The 19386-nt window shown below is 41.2% G+C and overlaps 1 protein-coding gene across 3 annotated transcripts in view; it reads right to left on the bottom strand.

Annotated features, from left to right (window-relative positions):
- Nucleotides 1-19386, bottom strand: part of GAN (gigaxonin) — a 42049-nt gene that overhangs the window by 14694 nt on the left and 7969 nt on the right. For 2 of the 3 annotated variants that reach the window (XR_008825638.1, XM_056360493.1), the window contains exons 2-10: nucleotides 13198-13312; nucleotides 11980-12330; nucleotides 11297-11514; nucleotides 10276-10397; nucleotides 9700-9812; nucleotides 8473-8622; nucleotides 8028-8164; nucleotides 7395-7523; nucleotides 286-395 (exon numbers count right to left, since the gene is read on the bottom strand). Coding sequence is in view for 2 of the 3 variants with exons in the window: in XM_056360493.1 (XP_056216468.1) it covers nucleotides 286-395; nucleotides 7395-7523; nucleotides 8028-8164; nucleotides 8473-8622; nucleotides 9700-9812; nucleotides 10276-10397; nucleotides 11297-11514; nucleotides 11980-12330; nucleotides 13198-13312 (1445 nt within the window). In the remaining variant the exon portion in view is untranslated. Of the gene's footprint in view, nucleotides 1-285; nucleotides 396-7394; nucleotides 7524-8027; nucleotides 8165-8472; nucleotides 8623-9699; nucleotides 9813-10275; nucleotides 10398-11296; nucleotides 11515-11979; nucleotides 12331-13197; nucleotides 13313-19386 lie in introns of those variants that run through there. The other variant, XM_056360494.1, reaches the window with a different exon arrangement.

Genomic DNA, 19386 nt, shown 5'->3' on the forward strand with positions numbered 1-19386 from the left:
TTAGACAAATACAGTGACATACTCTTAAGCCTTGACCTCTTCTGATCTTCAAACTGCTCATCAACCAAATGCTCCTAGGGCTGAATTTGTTTCTGATTGAGCTCCAATGTACAGAAATGTACAGGTTGGTTTTGTATGTCCAACATAAATCCTCTGAAGATCACAGTAACTTAATACAACATAGGCCCAGAATTCATTTTAAAAAAAATTCAGTCTCATTAGTGCCAAGTATTTAGAAGACTGGAAGAAGACAAGCAACAGGAGATTATTAGTTCTAATTCTGACCTGTATCGAGATCTCCAATCACATATATGCTGGCTCCAATGGGCACAGCTCCATACACGAAAGAAGAACTAGTTGGGATACACAGGTTCTGGTCATTTAGATAAATCCACCTGTAAAAATAAGAATTTAAAAAATGGTATGTGATTACTATTTGACAGAAAAAAAAAAATACAGATTTGTTTTGCAAACAACATCTTTGACTCAGAACAAAATGTACAAGTTGATTTGCTATGTAAAAACTGTTGAGAACATTGTCCAGTTTGGGACAGTCCCTGGCTTTTCCTAGCCAGGAAAAGCAGTTGGAACCACTGTTTGGAAAGTTTGGAATACTTTATCCTGAAGTTGCTTTACTTCAGAATTGCTCCACTTGTCTACCTGTAACACATTCTTGTAGCCACGCAGCGTGACATTCTGGACGATAGCAGGTGTATGACAGTGCCTTTTTTACAACAGTTATGCCAGTCAATTTTCCCTACAGAGAAAATTTTAGGCAGCTTTGTCTTAAAATCAGTAGAGTCATAAATGTAAGTCTTAATAGTCCACACTAGGGGAAATAACAAATTGCTAAAGCAGGGCCTTGTTATTACAGAGTGCCTTCCCCCATGTAATTCCTTAATGACTTTAACTGTACTTGATCAGTGAAAAGAAATCCCCTGCTCAGTAAGAAGAATGCAGCACTCCACAACGCTTAACTTTAAACAAGGGATAGAAGACGGGAAATCAAATTGGTAAGGGATTTTGGGAAAGAAATGTCTGCTACCTGGAACTGAAACAGACCTTCCTGATCACATACTGGGCTCTCCTCAATCAATTTCTAGCTCCTTCTATAAACTTACAAAGCTCCTGTGTTCACATCAAGCACATTCTCATTTCAACACTACATCAGCCTGATCTTTCTACCAAGTAAAAAGCAGTTTTCCATGTTGAAGCCTTTGGAAACCAGATAATTATCTACTCATCACCCACACGGGACACTGGCAAATCAAGGTGTCCCATATATCTAAAGCTGTCAGCGTCCTCGCCGGTTCTGAAACAAATTGCCACAAAATACTGCTGCACTTTTGCAGATGCTGTCACAGTTACTATTTATAGACCCTGAAGACATACAAATCAATGCTATTTTAGATCTTTTATTAAATAATTTAATATTAAATCATTTACAGAGAACAGGAAAGTCTGAAAAACCTTTGAAAAGCACCCCATATGTTTTCACGGCCATGCCTGTTTCACTTGGGTGTAAACGTTAAGAAATATCCTCACGGACACCGCTGACCTTTGAAAATTCTGCATCATCTTAACTCATGATTCAGAAGTAAGCCTCTCTCCTGGCACTGAAGGAGATGCTGCTACATATCAATTATCTTGGAGAAAGAGATCAATTTTTACAGGCCAAATGAACGTATCAGCTGTCCATTATTTTGTCTGTGCTATACCTTGAAGGATTAAGGTTCAGTAGAAAGCAAAGGAACGGTTTGTAGCTGTCGCAGACGATGACAGATGAACTAAGACCAGAGAAGTCCTCTACACTGATCCAGAAACTGTTACAGAGCAAACCACCTTGCACTATATTTGATTAGCTTCCTCTCCTTACTGTGGCAAGGGGGACAGTCAGTATTTTCATCGCTTTTTAGCACCAAGTTACCTACAATTATGAAAACTGACTGCGTGGCAGAGAAATGTGGGAAGACTGCAATTTTTTAAATTTTTTTTTTCCTTTAGTAGTAAATACAGGCCCATGTTAAGGGAGAAGAAAACCAAAGAAGTTAGATGAGTTTAGCCTCGCTACTGATCAAGTTCAAGCCTGGAAAATACAGGAACTTCAGGGGTTTATCTCCGCTCGATACTCAGGGTTTTGGAGTTTAAATAAACACCCAACAACGGCGTGAGGCACAAGCATTCTCCTACTCCACATCACAGAAGGCTAATATTAAAGTATCTGTACTGTAGTTGTTTGTGAAAATTCATTCTCAATCTTTCTCAACAGTTACACTTTAAAAAACAGGCACAACTTTTCAGGAACGCTTACAGCAGCTTTAGCAGTTAAAACTAGGAAGGAACAAAGACAGGAAGGGCAAGGGGTCACGTTTCATCAGAATTTGACCAAGTTCCAGCTTAATGCGGGCTGTGCCTGCTGCTTGAGCTGTATGGAAAAAACACCATGGCAAAAAATTCAGTCTTCAGGAATTTGAAAACACTCCTTAGAACATTACTCTTGCGTACTTCCCTGGGATGGCTCTACTCAAACCAAATCTGAGAGTAGCAGGGGGGAAGGCATGCACCTCTGTAACCACGGACAGAAATGATTGCTCTGAAACTGAAATATGCTTCCACTCAACAAAAGGGGAAGGAATCCCGATTCTTTTTCAGTCTTAAAGTGATACAAACAAAAGAATCCATCCACACGGCTGTAATTAACCAGCAGGATGGTAACTGTTTTATTTCCAAGTGGGAAGTAAGTAAGTGATACAGAACCAAACATATTTCAGACACATCACCTCAAGCTCACACCAGCTGTGAAAGGAAATTTTCTGTGTTCCCCTCATCTGACAGGGCTCTCAGTCAGCCAGTTAGCTTTCTCATTACATTTGCATAAGCATTTTCTTTTAATAGAATTCCTGCACACTGAATGGGAGAATCTTCCTAATTACACATACTATATTACAAGATTATTCAGTTTACTACTTACTGCTGAAAGCACTTCCTTATTTTTACGATGTTCCAGTAGCAAAAAATATTTTTAAGGAGTTTTTACCAAGTACTGCTTCTAAACAAGTATCTCTCACGTTTATCCCTCTCAATACCTGCAAATTTTTGTAATTTTGAACCAGGGGCTCGTGAAGAGAAGGAACAAAGCCTCCGCCACTTGCAGACCACCAGTGAAAGGCAGCAGTGGCTGTACTCAAGGACAGGGCTCCACCAGCAGTTCTCGCAAAGAATCCTAAAGCCAATGTGTGCTCTATTAAGTATTTCCATATATCCACAGTGAAAAGAAAAAAACCAAACCAGTGTGTACGGACATCACCCAATTCTCCATGCACCTGTGTGTGATGCAAAAAGGCGTGTCATAAATTATGACCTCTGGTAGAAGGAAAGACTGACCCATCAGGGTCTCTAATGTGTAGTTAAGATTTCCTGCTTTTTATGGAGTGGACCAACACTGGATCATTGAGTGAAAGATACCCTGACATCTCCCACTTTCACACTTTTTTCAATCTATTTTTAGCTTGATCGATACTTCAAAAAAAACCCAGGATACAATGTACACAAAGCTTAATCTACAGTCTAAAAAATCTACATCCTGAAAAAACCTGCAGGCTGACGTATGACGCTTTCTATCCTCAGTTCACTTAAATCCACTCATGCACATGACTCTAAAGTCAGGCTGACAAAACATTTATTAATTAAAAAAAATTCTCAGTTACAGAAGTACTTCAAACATGAGAATTGTTTTCTACGTTAACCTGTCCACATTGCATGTGTATGCTACTATTCTGTCTCACTTCATTTGTTTTATTACTTGTTTATACAGTATAGCTGAACAGGAGCCTCAATGTTTATTTTTTTGCTAGTGTGAAGATCTCGGCACATCCTTAGTCTTTAGAAAAGTCTGTGTCATCATTAAGAATAACAATTTGAAAGACTGTGCGCACTGTGAGTTATTAGGAAGTTACTGTCAAAGTAAGCAATATTAAACAAGTTCTGTCTTTGAATTCAATTCAAGCCAGAATTATGGGGGTTTATATGAATTAATATATTCTTTATATACCAATGTAAGTACATAGTTAGACATACACACTAAGCAAAACCCATAATTCAGATCCTCATGGACTCTGGGTGCCCAGGATGACGCTAGACCCTGTATTCTCAGGTAATAAGAGCTGAGGCACATACGAAAAATTATGCAGATCACACACGTGTGCACTGCTGCCACATACCTGTAGACCAGTAACATGCAACAGCTGAACTCACAGTACATAAAATTCTTTCAATTCAAAAAGAAAGTGATCATGACGGAGTTGTGCACTTACTTAAAACAGCTGGAAAAGTCTGCAGCTCATTATGAAGTATGCGATCTTGATATGTAACTTAAAAAAAAACCCCACACTGAATTTTTGTTCAAGGCTGCTAGAATTTATATGCTGTTGAACCACTGCTGCTAAGCGATCTTGCAAACTTATTCCTCATTTCCATGACTCTTTCAACCCAACCCTTTTAGAGTTCTGTCAATAACAGACACATACACTGTCATACACTGTCAACGTGATATTTCAGCTTTTGACATATCCAGTATTATCCCTTCACTGTAAATACAAAAGAATATGCGCTGTGGAGTCTCAAGGTGCTTACATCCCTCCCAAAGCCTGTTTGAAGGGGACTAATCACCTTTATTTGTTTCGGAAACCATTGCTGAGGAAATAAATGCACTTTTCAATTATAAATTAACCTCCTTGCAGCAACTGCACAACGTTTAAGATGAAGAATCAGTCTCTGCATATGTCATATTAACGATGCACTAAAGAAGTCTGAGAGAAACACTGTCCGCCTGTGGTAAAAATCTACAGCATTACCTATGCTTTACTCTTGAGCAACGGTGCAGAGCATATGACACCCAGTGCAAGTGGAAGTCCTTAACTAATCAAACATACACATAGGTATTTAGCACAAGGTTTTCACAGACTTAAGAGAAGCATATTATTTAAGCTTTCATCCTTTGCTCCAAATAAAGCGATTCAGGTTCGGTTTCTGCTATTTCTGAATCAGCCCAGAAAACAACGACTCTTTGGAAAATATGAAGGTAACTTGCCTTCATCTGGTATTCATTTGATATTTGTGAAACACTATTATAATGAACTTATGAGAATATTCCAGATTCAACAAAGAGTACCGGACAACAAAAAAGTGTTTTGTCTCCGTATCTGGCAGGCGGAAATGTTTGCTAACTGCATTTCGAAGGCAAGTCCCTTTGTGGTGATTTACTCCCTTTTCCACACAGGTACAACTGCTCAGGTCTCACAGTCACCGCCACAGCCACCCTGAAAGGCACCCATCCCGCACAGCGCTCCAAGGGCGCCGAACTCGGGGGCAGCCGTCAGACCCCAGGAGCTGGAGCACTAGAACATAGCACAGTAACACTGCACCCTCTTCTGGCCAGTAACACCCCTTCTGCCTCCCAGGCTGGAACTGGGGACCTTCCACAGCGCCGGAGCCCAAACCCCAGCCAGCAGCACCAGCTGCAGAAGCGGCAGCGGCCATCATCCTGCTCTTCGCTGGCCCTCCATTTCCCAAGGAAAACACGCAACCTGTGAGCCACCTGCAGTGCAAGCACAAGTTTATGCCAAGTTAACTTCCAAGCTCAAACCCTGTGCACTGGCAAGAGCAGAAAGGCAAAGCCTGAATATCTGAGCAGCCCTCAACGCGCGCCTCCTCCGCCAACTCGAGACTCTGGTTACTTGCTCCTGCCTCACCTTCCTCGGAGCCAGCGCAGCCCTCGAGCCACACACACAAACGTGCGGTGCTCGAAGATGACTTGGAGCGACCGCATTTTTATTATAAGTTTCCTAGAATCCTGTAACACGTCTGGGATGGCACCAAGCAGAGACACAAATACACACACTGGAAATACTGCCGGGCAGGCGCCTGTGCCGCAGTCAGCAGGTGGCACCCAGGGCTGCCCCGCAGCACCCAGGCTGGCACCACCGAGCTTTTCCGAACTCCACTTCAGGAAAGCTCAGTCTGTATCAACCAGTGCAACAGGTTTACAGTTGCAGGTGAGGAATCCTGAGCCATTACATACCACCCTTTGAAGAACAGAATCAGCCTGGAAATATTTCAGGCAAACCAACTAAAATTAGCAAGTAGGAGACAAGGGAGCATCTCTTTCCCGAATCCTTTCCCTTTCAAGGGCCTCTTGCCAAAAAGTTTACCAGCTTTTAGCATTTCCCTACACTCATTCCCATAGGGCTAGAAAACACTAGAGAGCAGCAGTAGCAATAACTTTACTTATCCACCTACTTCCTATAACCACTTTAAAGAATGTTTTTTCTCCAGCTTCATTTGATTATAGCTAGTTTAGACATCACTTTGAACAACACAGAAGACCTCTTCATACAGAAATTGAAGTGTCTTTACATCCACATCTTGCAAGAAAATTATATAAAGAACTTACATCTACTATTCTATTTTTGTGTGCTTTTATACAGATCACAGTCATAAATCAGTCTTGATCTTGTAATACAGACATGCTCATCTCCTCCGCTGTCAACAAGCCTTGAAACATCTGACCACAAAGTCTTTTTTCAATTTAGTTTATAAAAAAAGAGAATCATGCAATTTACGGTTATACACAAGAAAAAAGGCACTGGAGGAACCAAAGCTTGTCAGCTATGACTGGAGAATAAGGTGACTACACACAAAATTCTGTATAACCTAACATTTGACTAGTTACCACACGTAGTAAGGTGGATTCCAATACCAGAGGCAAGAGGTAACAAATGAAGTCACCAGAAGCAGATACAAAACAAACAAAAGGAGATTAGCCATGCACAGTGTCAAGGTGGCAGTGGAATGTATAGCATCTGTAGCGTCTTTCCTATGGCAAAAGCCTACGTGGGTTCAAAAAGAAACCAGCTATAAATGCATGGAATAAAAATGCATGAATCTTATTTCTAGTTTAGGAATTCCCTAAACTGCAAATCCCTGGAGACAGGACTAGACCACGGAGAAGTATCCCTGTATGTACACACACTCCTCCAGGAGCACTCGCAAGGGCATGAGCACACGTCGGGGGCAGCTGCGCCCTGCACCCGAGGGAACTGCAGGGTGCAGGGGAAGAACCAGGCAAACCACCTGTACGGCCAAGGTGTCCCTCCTGCTCAGGGCCACCCGAGACTGACGGGGCAGTCCCGGGCTTTAGGTCTGGTGTCCCAGAGGGACAAAGCACTGAAGCAGATGGACCTTGGGCAACAGCTACGCTGGATCATAAAAGGTAAAACGAGCAAGAGATGTGTGGCACAGATCTAATATGCTCTGAAGTGCTGGAGCAAGGTGGGGGAACAGCCAGGTAAGTGTGTGAGGCATGTATTTTTATGTTTATAACTGCAGCTAGTTACCTTTTAAACTCGTCATGATAAAATTCAGATTTGCACGTCACCATCTCACTGGCCTGACTGTCATCGCGACTCCTGACCCCGCCAAATACATAAAGCTCAGAGGCAACTCCACAGGCCACTGCCCCAAACCTGGGAATCCAAACGAGGAAAAAAAAAAAAAGGTAAATGCAATTTATCAAAACCATTTCACATATCCTCCTGAACTTTCTCAATTTTTTACATTTTTGTTATTTATACACACACACACACACACACGCACACCCCCTTACATGTTCAACGAGATGAGTAGTGAGTATGAATCGTAAGCAGCTAATTCAGACCATGTAAAAGAACAAAACAGCAAAGTATTTATCTCTGGAAAAAAATTCCGAAGTTCCAATTGAACTACACTTTCTAGTTTTCAATTTGAATCAGGGAAGTATTGCTTTTAACACCAGGAGTGTATTTCTACACAATTCATGTTTATTGCTGGGATGCTTATCTTTATTCCAGGCCACCACAGTTCAGAAAGACATGGTGAAATTCTTAGGCCATCTTCAGGGATTCACCAGAGAAAGGAGAACTTACTCTCATCAGTGTGTTAAAAAATGTCGTAGGCAACAACCTAGTTCCTCCCCTTCCATTTTCACTCACCTTCTCTCTTTCAGAGGGCAGATTGCTGTCCATTGCTGAGTCCTAGGGTCATAACACTCAACAGATTCAAAGAGCTTTCCATAGGAGCCTCCACCCATTGCATAGATTTTCTTCTTCATAGCTGCATAGCAGCCAATCTTGTGGAAAAAGAAATAGTACAGCTAAAATTACGCACAGTGTTGAGAGCTCAAAACTAACTATATACACACATACACACGCGTATGTACTCGGGTTGCCTGTACAGCATACGTCAAACAATGCCATGCACGAAACTTCTCAGCCACAGTTTTGTTTTGGTACGTAACTGAAGGAGCTGCTTTCTCTCATTTCAAGACTATCTGCTACAGCTTCTACTTGAAGAAAAAGGTTGGGAAAAAAATAGTATATATATAGGCATTAACTATTTAACAATAAGTAACGTGATAACATACGATGTAGTTCTTACCTTTCTAACCATGGTCAAGTCTGGCTGCTTAGTCCAGGTCCGGCTATAAATGTCGTAGCTCTCCATAGAGATTAGCTCCCTGTCACCATCCTCGCCTCCCAGAATGTACAGAATTCCATCAATCTCTACCACACCAAAATTATGCCGTGCCTAAGGAACATCAATACAGTCAACGTTGTAAAACATAACTGCCACTGTGAATAAATCTATACAATCTTTTTTTTTCAGCACACCTGTCTGGAAAGCGATACTGGTATTATGCCTGGGTTTTGTTTGTATTTTTTTTTAAATGATGAAGTCCTAAACTCCAGAGTAAGATTATTAATTCATTCAACTAAATAAAAGGAGGAATATTCAAAAAAGATAGAGCAGCAAAAGCCAAAGACACTGCACAGAAACATGAGAACAGCTTGGCCATATTTCAGTTTGCGTAGCAGTGGTCTCCACGATGAAGCTGTTGCTCTCAGAAGCAAAACTGGAACCCATTACCTGCAAAAAGGCAGCTCTTCTATTTCGTGTGTAGAAGCACAGCTACCCTCAATCTCACAGCAAACAGGAAACATCATGTATCGTCAAGTCTTACTCACAGTAAGCAGAAAACTCAATGCATCGTAACTACAAACGTGGCCAAAACTACAGGCCTTTGCCAACCAGAGACGGTAATGAGGAAAATCCTGTGGCAAAGCAACAATTTCTTAATAAACACCCTATGCTGATTTAAGAAGATAAAAACCCAGGTGTATTAAGGATAAATGTTTACAAATAATAGACTGTTAGTTTTTGATGGAACGCAAATATGAAGGAAGCATTAACTCAAATCAAACCTAAATATGTCTGTGCAAGCCGAGTTCTGTATGTTAGCCAGTCCTCTGTCCGACTGCTCTGTACATTCTGATCCCTTTGTCCACTTAAGGACTCTCTTGTTTTAGAAGGCCAGTACATGCAGAACATTAAGCATACTATATGACTGATGCATTATGAAATTCCTGAAATTTTGCTGTTCATCTTTACAGCTAACTCTTCACTAACTGTTTAGTTTTTCCAGATCCGGCGGAAAGTATCGGACCAGAAGTGTAACAATGGGATATAAACAGCAGTCAGTCTGTAGCATGATTCTGAATATGCAAGGTGCAAGTGACTGGAGATTCAGAATAAAATTTTGCAGAAGAAAAGGAACATTTTGCCAAAGTAAAAACTTAAATCCCAACAGTTAGATAGAGATCTTGCCTCATTCATTGGTGGTAAGGAACTCCATGAATTGGTATCTGGATCATATTTCTCTCCAGAGCTTAGCGTTCCCTTGTTTTCATCCTGACCACCAAGCACAAATAAAAATCCTTCTGTAAAACAAATTGTAACATGATCTTAAAAACAGGACTCACACCTGTACACTGTGCAAGATAACGTGACTGATGAGCTGTATCCTGGAATTCGCTAAGAGATTCAGACCAGTCACAGGTCAAACTCTGGACTGGAGAAGGTAAAGCCCATACATAAATCTGGACTCAAGTCTACCCCTGCAGATACTCTTCAACATATTCAGTGATGCAGCAACTAGAGTTTACTTAAAACATGAAATACTCCTGGAGAGACAGACGTAGCAGATTCCCACAAGATGTTGCGGGAATAGTGATTTAAGACACTCAGATGACAGGGATTTTCACAGAATCAAGTAAAGTTTTGGGCAGACAAAGGGGAAGCATGAAATAACCCCAGTGCAGTCAATCTTAGCTGTATCTCAGATTTCGAGGCACTGGTAAGTTTTCGTAATATTGAATTTACAAATACAAAGTTCCCCTTTACCTGCTGACAATACTCCATGATTGATCCTTGGAATACTCATAGGAGCAAGTTCAATCCAGAGCTGTCTATTGGGATCATAAAGAGGACACATACACCGCATCACTGAGGTTGGTTTCCGTGATCTGAACGCAGGGTGGGAAGGGAACAAACAAAAACAGAAAGACAAGACAGAGTTTTACAAGTTCACTGTAAACAACTTGTGTCCGAAGCTTACTTGTTCACGTTTTAACATCTACTCATAATGCGTGGCACTTCCCTGGTAAGGTGAAGACCCCCAAACCAAACGTGTGTAAACTGAGTTTTGTACAGACTGGAGACATAAAAAGCAGATGCGCTTCATTCGTGTGGATCTGCCTACGTTTTTTTTATGAAGGAACTTTGAACAAACTAAAAAGAACTGATAGACAGTAATGTTCAAGTAAAGCGATTCAAACACTGATGTGCAAAATGTTATTTGAGTATTTTGTTACTCTTCTATAAAGAGCAAATATCTAAGTGCTAAATTTATTTGAACAGGAAAAAACCCTTTAGCCCAAGGTGTACTCAAGACAGAAAGGGAAAATGGTGTGGAACAAGAATTTTCACCTGGCATCTCAGATGCACCAGTAATGAAATTTTTTTGGAACCACAGCTATTAAAAACAAAACAGTTAAAGCAGATGTTTGTTATTTTTAACACTTAATAGAGATGCTTTTCAGAGCATTAGAAAAGTGTTTCTCCAACATTCTGGGCTTATTTTGAGTGACGTCTATAAGACAGTCAACACAATGAAGAAACATGTCCTACTCCAAGTCTAGTAGACGTTGAATGTCAGAAACTCACCACAAAAATAACTATTGCTGAATCATTCACAAAGTTATTTTAGTTGCCTGAACAACTTAAAAACAAACTCAAATGATAGAGTAATAAGCCCATTAGGCACACATACTCTCCCCGCGCTGTGTTTTGCAGACGTGCCATGAATGCCAGCCACTTGTATTTTTACCAGCTGTGACAACCTGCAATGCCACTTCATACTCACACTCGTTCTTCTCCACCAACAGTCACTATACACTCCGAGTAGCCCCGGGGCTTGAAGGAGGCCAGCATCGCCTCTCCCTGCTGGGGCGCCGTGAGGGGAATATTGTTGCATTCTTTGACGATCTCCCGTACCAGTGGTTCGCTCATCATCTGCTCACGTAAATACGCCGCATCTAAGCCGGAAACCCACACTGCTGACATGACATCCTTCATGTGAACCTACAGAAAGAGATAAATTGTAGAAAATCCCCCAAACTTTACAGAACAGTGCTAAGCCACTTGTTACATACAGATGCGTCTATAATTACCAATAACTTTAAAGAGTTTTTGATATTCGGAAGTAATACCAAAATCTACCACACAGTGTTATTAAGAAAATGCATCAAGTCTTCAAAGTTTCACTACAAACATGATACTTGCTTTCTCTCCAAAACAACAAGATTATATCATCAAATGCCAAAAAAGTATTTTCTTAATGCTTATTAAATAATAAAGGCAGAAGATGATACATCATCAACACAGCTGTCACCCTTTCACTGCAATCCCACTGGCTGCATTTCAGCTAAAATTCAACTAACTCTAAGTGCAAGATTAGCCCTGAAAGAAATGTTATCTACTTCCCACTAATTAGAACAAATACTGATTCGGGCCACGTTCAAAATACAAACATTTGGATGTCCTGACCTTTCTCGAGTCTGAATCATGAGAAATCCATCTAATCACCGCTTCAAAGACATATCTTTCGTTTCCAACATTGAGCTTTTCCATCGACAGCACTTCTTTCAGTTTTTGAGGAGTCAGTTCCAAGAATTCCTCTGTGCTGCTGACATCTCGAAAGTGAGTTTCCAGATACTCTGAGGCAAGGTAGTGAACATGATGCAAACAATAGTGCAGTGCAAAGTCCCGAATACCAATACAGTTCTCAGCAGCTATGCAACCTTCTAAAAACTCACAGCAGAGAGTTTTTAAGTCTGTAAGCAGCAGGAGATCAGCTGCCTGTACCACATCTTGGATAGTTTCTTCATTTAGCCTGATCTGCAAGAATTAATTTAGAAGTTATAGCTACTATCACTCATTTGTTTCATGACATGTCCGCATTCATTACACTCATTCCCAGTGGCTGAAAAATGGAGTATTAATGTCAGTGTAAAAATTACAAGAAACTGATACAACTACTACACGTTTATGAATTAACACACGGCTGGAAAGGTATTTGACAGAAGGTGTAGAAGCAGAGTTTTGCGTCCAAAGTAACCATAAAATTGCTCCAATCTAACCTTGGAACCGAAAATGAATTCTGCTGCAATAAATAAATTTTTAAAATGCATGTCCAGAAGAGAATTTCAAGCCACATCTGCCTTTTCTTTTTCCGCTGAAAGTTAAACCCATTCAGCAATCTCACCGTGGCTCCAAATAAAACCACAACAACTTTAATTCCTGCTAAAGCTACTGGCAGGCAGAGAGATCTGAAGGGCATGCTGTCAGCAACAAGAGGCAGAGAGGTGGGCACGAGGGCCAGGAAGGGAGGATGCCTGGTGGACTGTAATGTTCAGCGACAGGGTCTCAATCTCTACTGCTATCAGACCAGCTCTCTTTTACAGCTGTCAAAGGCCGCATGTTTTAAAGTAGGTTACTGAAGGTAGCCACAAATTTTAATACAAGTGTTTGACTCTTTTTAGAGTCCTCCCTCACTGCATGAGAAGAGCAGAGCCAACCCCTGCAGCATCTATTGCCTCTACTTCACATGCACAGCCCCACTGCGATATACTGCTTTGTGGAAGTTTTATCGAACGCTCTAAACCTCAACAGGCTTATCTTTCAAGACAGCAGTGTTAAAACCCAAGTTATTTTGCCAAATAGTTCAATTTCCTTCTAGTGTGGTTTTTTTTTTTAATACCGTACCTGCCCACTGAAGATGTAATCTAGTATCTCTTTCATGATATCAACAGATATCCCTTCAAGTTCAATCTTGTACGTCGAGCCATCATCCTTTGGAGGATTATAATTCAATTTTGTTCTAAGAAGAGAAGAAAAGAAAAAAAAAAAAAACGCTCACAATCCGGGCATTGCATGCTCTCAGTTTTCTGAAGAAACAAATGCTAGCTATGGATCACTTGAGCTCTAACAGAGATATTAAAACCTTATAATATGATGTGAAAATTGTCTCTCAAATTAGCATGAAAGGGATGAGTGTATGGTCTCTAATATTGCTTGTCACATTTCCAAACTGCACATGTTAGCCTTGCAAACTACCCACAGCATCAAAGGGCTAAAGTAATTTTTTCACAGCTCGTTCATCACAAACATTCAAAAACTTCGCACAGAACTTCAAACAGAACAGCAGCTCTGCTGACAGATGAAACACAAGACCCTGCTTTGAAAAAGGTGGGAAAAAAAAACCACCTTCAAACAAAGAATACTTTACCAAGAAAAAAATAATTACAGGGAGCAGATGTGATCGGAATATATACTGGCAGCACAAATATTTGGATTGCGTTACCATTTTGTGCAGTTTATGATGTTATCAGCCCAATGCTATTCCTGGCTGGAACCAAACTGTGTACTCACAGTTGTAGGAAACAGCCCATGTGCTGCTCAGCTGAGCTTTAAATATTCATCTACATCAGCAGACACTTCGCTTATGAGCAACTTCTTTAAATATACCAGGAACAGTTTGATGTGCCTTTCAACAGAATGGAGGGGGGCTGGGGGAAAAGATGAGGAAACAATAACAACAACAACAATACAGCAGGCAGCTTTGCTTTCCGTCATCTGTTACTGCAAACCCTTTTTCCAGGAAAGACAACTTCAAGTGTCCAAAAGGGAGCAGGTTTGTTTTTCCCCATGCTTCAGGCAATGAAGAATACATTATATAAAGACCAGAAAACTTGTTTCGCTACCTCTATGTATATATAGGTATCTACATCTGTATCACAGCACATTCAAATAAAAGCCTTAAAACTCTTTTAATTTTCATTTGAATATATTCTTAGATAGAATTAGTTTCTTCATGTGAAAAGCTGCAGCTTTGCTAAACTGAGAGTGTCGTTGGTCCCAGTCTTCCACTATCCACACTCGTACCAAGGAAACACATCAACAGGGCTTAGCCGAGGGCAGCTTCTGCTTCACTTACTCAGAATAATTTAGTTTCTCACAAAATAAGATAGAACTCACATCAAATAAAAATAGCCCTTTACAGGCTATGATTTTAACTGTGAGTGAGGACGGCAATTTTAGCCCCGAAGTTAACCATATTGGTGGTCCTGTTTTGACATCACTTTTCTGCACTGCAAGAGACCCGCCGCCTGCGGGCGGAACACCCTGGGAGGGGATGCTGCCCTGATGCGCACACACGACTGCACGAGGGCTGAAGCTAAGCTGGTTCACTCTGTTTGTACAGCACCTGGCACAAGGGACAATGCAAATAACGACGACGATATAATACAGATTAGGAAACTGTTTATTTCCTAACACTTGGAAGATTAGAAAAATTAAGCCTGTTCTATAAACAGCCTCAGTGAGTTCCGATCAAGAGCATGCTGCAAGAGCCGACACTGATGTGCAATGCGTCAGCTGAAAACTTCTAAACCGAATATACATCTCTGGCAACACCGTACAGTGTGTATCTCAACTCAGGCCATCCCTGCCCGTGTGGAATGTGCACTCTTCACACCTTCAAGCTCCGAATGAAAGAGCGTACAGATCCAGAGTAACACACATTTTCAACTAACACAGTGCCAAGGCTTCTTTACACACATTTTCACATCTATCCAAACTACCTCAACTTTCACGATGCCAACCATGCTCAGGTTTTGGGTTTCTTGGTTTGTAATGGAAGCTTCATCTTGTTCCCTGGGATGAAACTGTTTGCTTTTAATTTAACATAAAATGTATCAAGGTTTACAGTGTCTGGCTTTCTTCACCACAAAAGAGAGACAGTCAGATGGTATCTCGATCTCACACGTATCGGGTACCTACGAGTAGCTGGTATGGTCAAATACCTCGTAGTATCTACACCGAACCTGGGTAGTCCAACACGTTGTGGGGATTAAAACAGATGCAAGGCATACAATAAACACTACATGCCAGCACTCATGGGGAAATTAGGAAAAGAGCTAGTGCTGTTTATCACTCACTTTCATCTTAGCATCACCTGTACACACCCAAGCTAAATCACCTCATTGCGTGGACTTTACACTGACGCCTCCTGGTAACAAGAAAGTGTTGTTCAGAGTTTTGGGGTCTTATCAGGCTAGATCCTCTAATTACTGTGTACTTTTCCAGGTATCAACAGCTGTTAACCTGAAAAGAAACAAGCCAGCCACTGATGCAAGGCAAAACCACAAACTGCAAGTAGAAAAATAACCCTGAGAACAAATTGATTGATTTCAAAGTTATAGATACTCACATGTAGGTCAACATTCACCTTAGGCAAATGCATCCCTGTTCAGACTAAGCTCTGTTCCCATCATCTGTCCTGAGAAGCAATAGTTACCCATCTGTCACACCAATTTGTTAGTTAATAGACTACTAGGTTTTTTATTTTGGTATGAAGATTTATGAGCTGCAACACAAGAACCATTCCTAAACAGCAGCTAGAGGCACTCCTTGGCACTCAAGCCAGGTTCTGCAGGACAGCTACTGGCTGTTGGGAAGAAGGGAGGAAAGAAAATGATGCAAGGTCATAACCAGGTATGGGGCTCAAAAAGTTTAAGATAGAAAATTGTAAGTCTAATGTGGAAAGAAAGCTGAAGGAGGAGAAAAAAGTAGGAGGTATGTCAGCAGAACACAAAGAGCCATGCCTCCTCTTGCATCACCCAGCATCAGCTGTTACCTGCACCCACACCTCACGAGGAAACCGAGGTCTGGGCATCCTTGTCATAACACATGCAATAGACAGAACAAGAAAGCTTCAAAACACATTTATTCCCAATTTAGAAAGACAGAGCCGAGAGCATGTAGTGAAACATTTAACCCTGGGCCTCCACCAAATTTCGCTTTACAAAAACAGTTTCTAGCTACGCTTCAGCAGAGATTTTCCAATCTGTCAGTACCCCAGGACGGAGGATGCCTTCTTTCCACCATGCTCTTCCCCATGGTGATTTACTCAGCCCATGATTTGTGCATCCGAAAGCTGGGAATGGCCATCAGCAATCCAAGGTGCCGAGATGTGCCCAGCTGCAGGTCGGCTGCTAACACATGCATCTCGGAGCTTCCTACACTGGACAACATTTCTAATTACTTTAAAAGCACTCTAAGCTGCCAAACCACAGCAGAAAAGGCTGCCTCAGTCTTCCTTAATTCAGATGAAAGACCACAACATCAAGAGTTAGAAGGAAATAAAGCCCTCGGTGCCAACCAGAAAACCCATTAGCTGGGAGCAGAGCACAGCTGAGATGCATACAGAGCTGGGGGAAACAAAACAAGGCAACTTCTTCATCTTGTTTTCTTAAGTAATTTAATTTTGAGCAGCTTGACTCCACATATGTTTTAAAACAATGTCTTCCATTTTTTAATTAAGCAGATCATCACTGTAAGTTGAAGATACTTCCAGTAACATAAACCGTGTTCTATAAATGCGTAACATCTACCCCAACCTCTCGTCCCTGGTCAGGTGAACTGCTTGGCACACACTACACCTTGAGCAAGTGGCCTAAGAACAACTGGGTTTACCTAGTGTTTTGATGTTGTGTGTCTGCGTGACAAATTTGGAATCTGCTCTTCCACATCACTTAAGGAATACAATCCTAGTGAGTCATCTCAAATGACACTACATAAGGCAGAATGAGGAAAAAAATTCCAATACCTCTTCTGTATATGTAAGCAACAATATAGGCAACATAAATCACTGAAATGAAAACAAAGGCTTCAGAAGAAATGTTGGTATTGCTAGGGTCACAATTCACATCTAAAGGCATAATCCAGATTCAATTAATTAAAAAAAAAAAAACAAACCCAAGAAAAACAACAACAAAAAACATTCAACAGCTAAATTTAGGACTGTCCATGGCTCTTTTAAATTAAGATGGATCTTGGAAGTTACACCTCATTTTAAAAGAGCAAAACAAAGAAAAACACAGTCATACTTCCAACCTTACAGCCAGGTCCACGTGGGAGCAGTTGTGGACAGTTTAGATGCAGGAGAAGCACACTGAGAAAGGGTCTGTGTGTCTGAAAACTTGTTTTTCCTATCTTTTACAGTTGACAGTTTACAGGAAGGGTAATAATAATTTTAAACACCGAGCCAAACAGAAAAACAAACAAAATGAAAATCAAAACAAAGAATTCAGCCACCACGGATAACACTCCTTTCCCTGAGTCAGACATAATTCTATGGGAATGTTTTTATCTTTAAAACGTCTGCCTTGATTGTAAACTGTTATGAAAAGGTAACTGATGTGTTTCTACAGTACTGACACTAGTTATAAAGGGAACAACAGTATAAACTCTTGGAATGCTTTAATCCTTAGGGCACTGGTATACTGGTACCTGAACAGGTAAAGAGAACATCTGCCTGCAAAGCCTGTGCCTTTGTAAATGGGAATGCTCTGGACCACATCTACCTCGAGCAGGTTTATGATATTTACAGTGAACAACAATCAAAAACTCTGGGAAACAAAAGACAGACGTTTTGGTTTTGATGCTTTGCAACACTAAACTTACCTGCTCTCACGTCACCACACTGCAAACAACACAGCTTGCTGACCTACTTACACAGCTGTAGCAGGGTGTCAGGAACCAAACTGTAGGAGGCAGAGGGAAACAGCTGCCTTTTTGAAAGGACCCGTCTTTCCAAATTACTGACTTTGCTCCAGATTAACCATAAGGGCTAGTCTACACAAGCTCTGCCAATATTGCCACACTAGCAAACCTTAGTATTTAGAGAGCAAAGCCATCCTTCCAAACCAAAGAGTAATAAAATGGGGTTTTGACGATGTATCTTTTACCTGCACTAGTGCTTTAAAATGAAGTTCTACCTCCAACAACTGTTTCCAGCAAAGACATGCACCAAACCAAAAACAGGGTCACAAGGATGACTCGGTCCCAAAAATGACAAGTGAGTGCTTTGAGATTTTGCATCAGTAAGGAGAAAACTTTAAAACTCTGCTTTTGATGCACAGATCAGGTCAATTTAGTCTCCTCCTGACCCGGCCTTCCTTATGTAGGTTTGAGTCTTTCAAGTACAAGCTTTCCATGTAATAACTATTTGAAGTCCTACTCAGAGCTGACCATTTGAATGGTGAAGTTTTTTCATTTGTCTGCCTTTGCCCCTGCAATGTTTTCTCCCATGAATACTGGTCTTTCTGCATGCAAAAAATCCTTAATAATCACATTATTAAACAGGTCAGACACAAAACCATGATGCAGCAGTTCACTCCACCCACTACCATCCTCCAAAAAGATATTTTACAACCAAATCAGAAGGCTTTCTTTGAGGTCGCACCCTGGCCCTTAGCACCACACATAAAAGACAGTCTTCACCACACCCTGCAAAGGGTGCCAGCTCTCAGAGGATTTTGGCTTTGCCTCTCGTTTGTCTCTCTTCTTAAGATGATCTGTAACTGCAACTTCAGGTCCCAAGGCAAAGTAGTCCACCTAACAGCTCAGCACAAAAACCTGCAAAAGTTGCTTTGCTTGGTTGAAGAGTAACAACAATTAGGAATAAACTGTCCAACTGTTTAAGCTGAAAAAATTAAGTCAGGCAAAAACGTAGCGCTTACCCCCTCCCCTCGCCCCCCCCGCCAAGAAAGAGAACAACGCAATTCCTTCCGAGCAGCACAGGGGACACGTACAGGGCTCACGGGCTTCCCTCAATGAACAGCTTGTTTACCCTGAAAATCTGAAGTTACTCCGACTACACTGAGCTCATCCAGAGCTAGACTGTAATCTAAATTGGAAATCTACCCTCAACCAGAACATCTTGCCTAAACACGAGCGCTAGCCCCAAGCAGACAGAACGCGCACTTGACACAGTCCCCAGGAACGGACCCGCAGCGCTCCTCAGCAGCAGTAAGTACTGGCCATTTCATTGGACTTTGGGGGTTTTTTTAGCCAGCTCGGAAAACAACAAAGCAACTGCACCAGCTGAGC

Source organism: Falco biarmicus, chromosome 15, assembly GCF_023638135.1.
Source record: "Falco biarmicus isolate bFalBia1 chromosome 15, bFalBia1.pri, whole genome shotgun sequence".
Taxonomy (NCBI): Eukaryota; Metazoa; Chordata; class Aves; order Falconiformes; family Falconidae; genus Falco; species Falco biarmicus.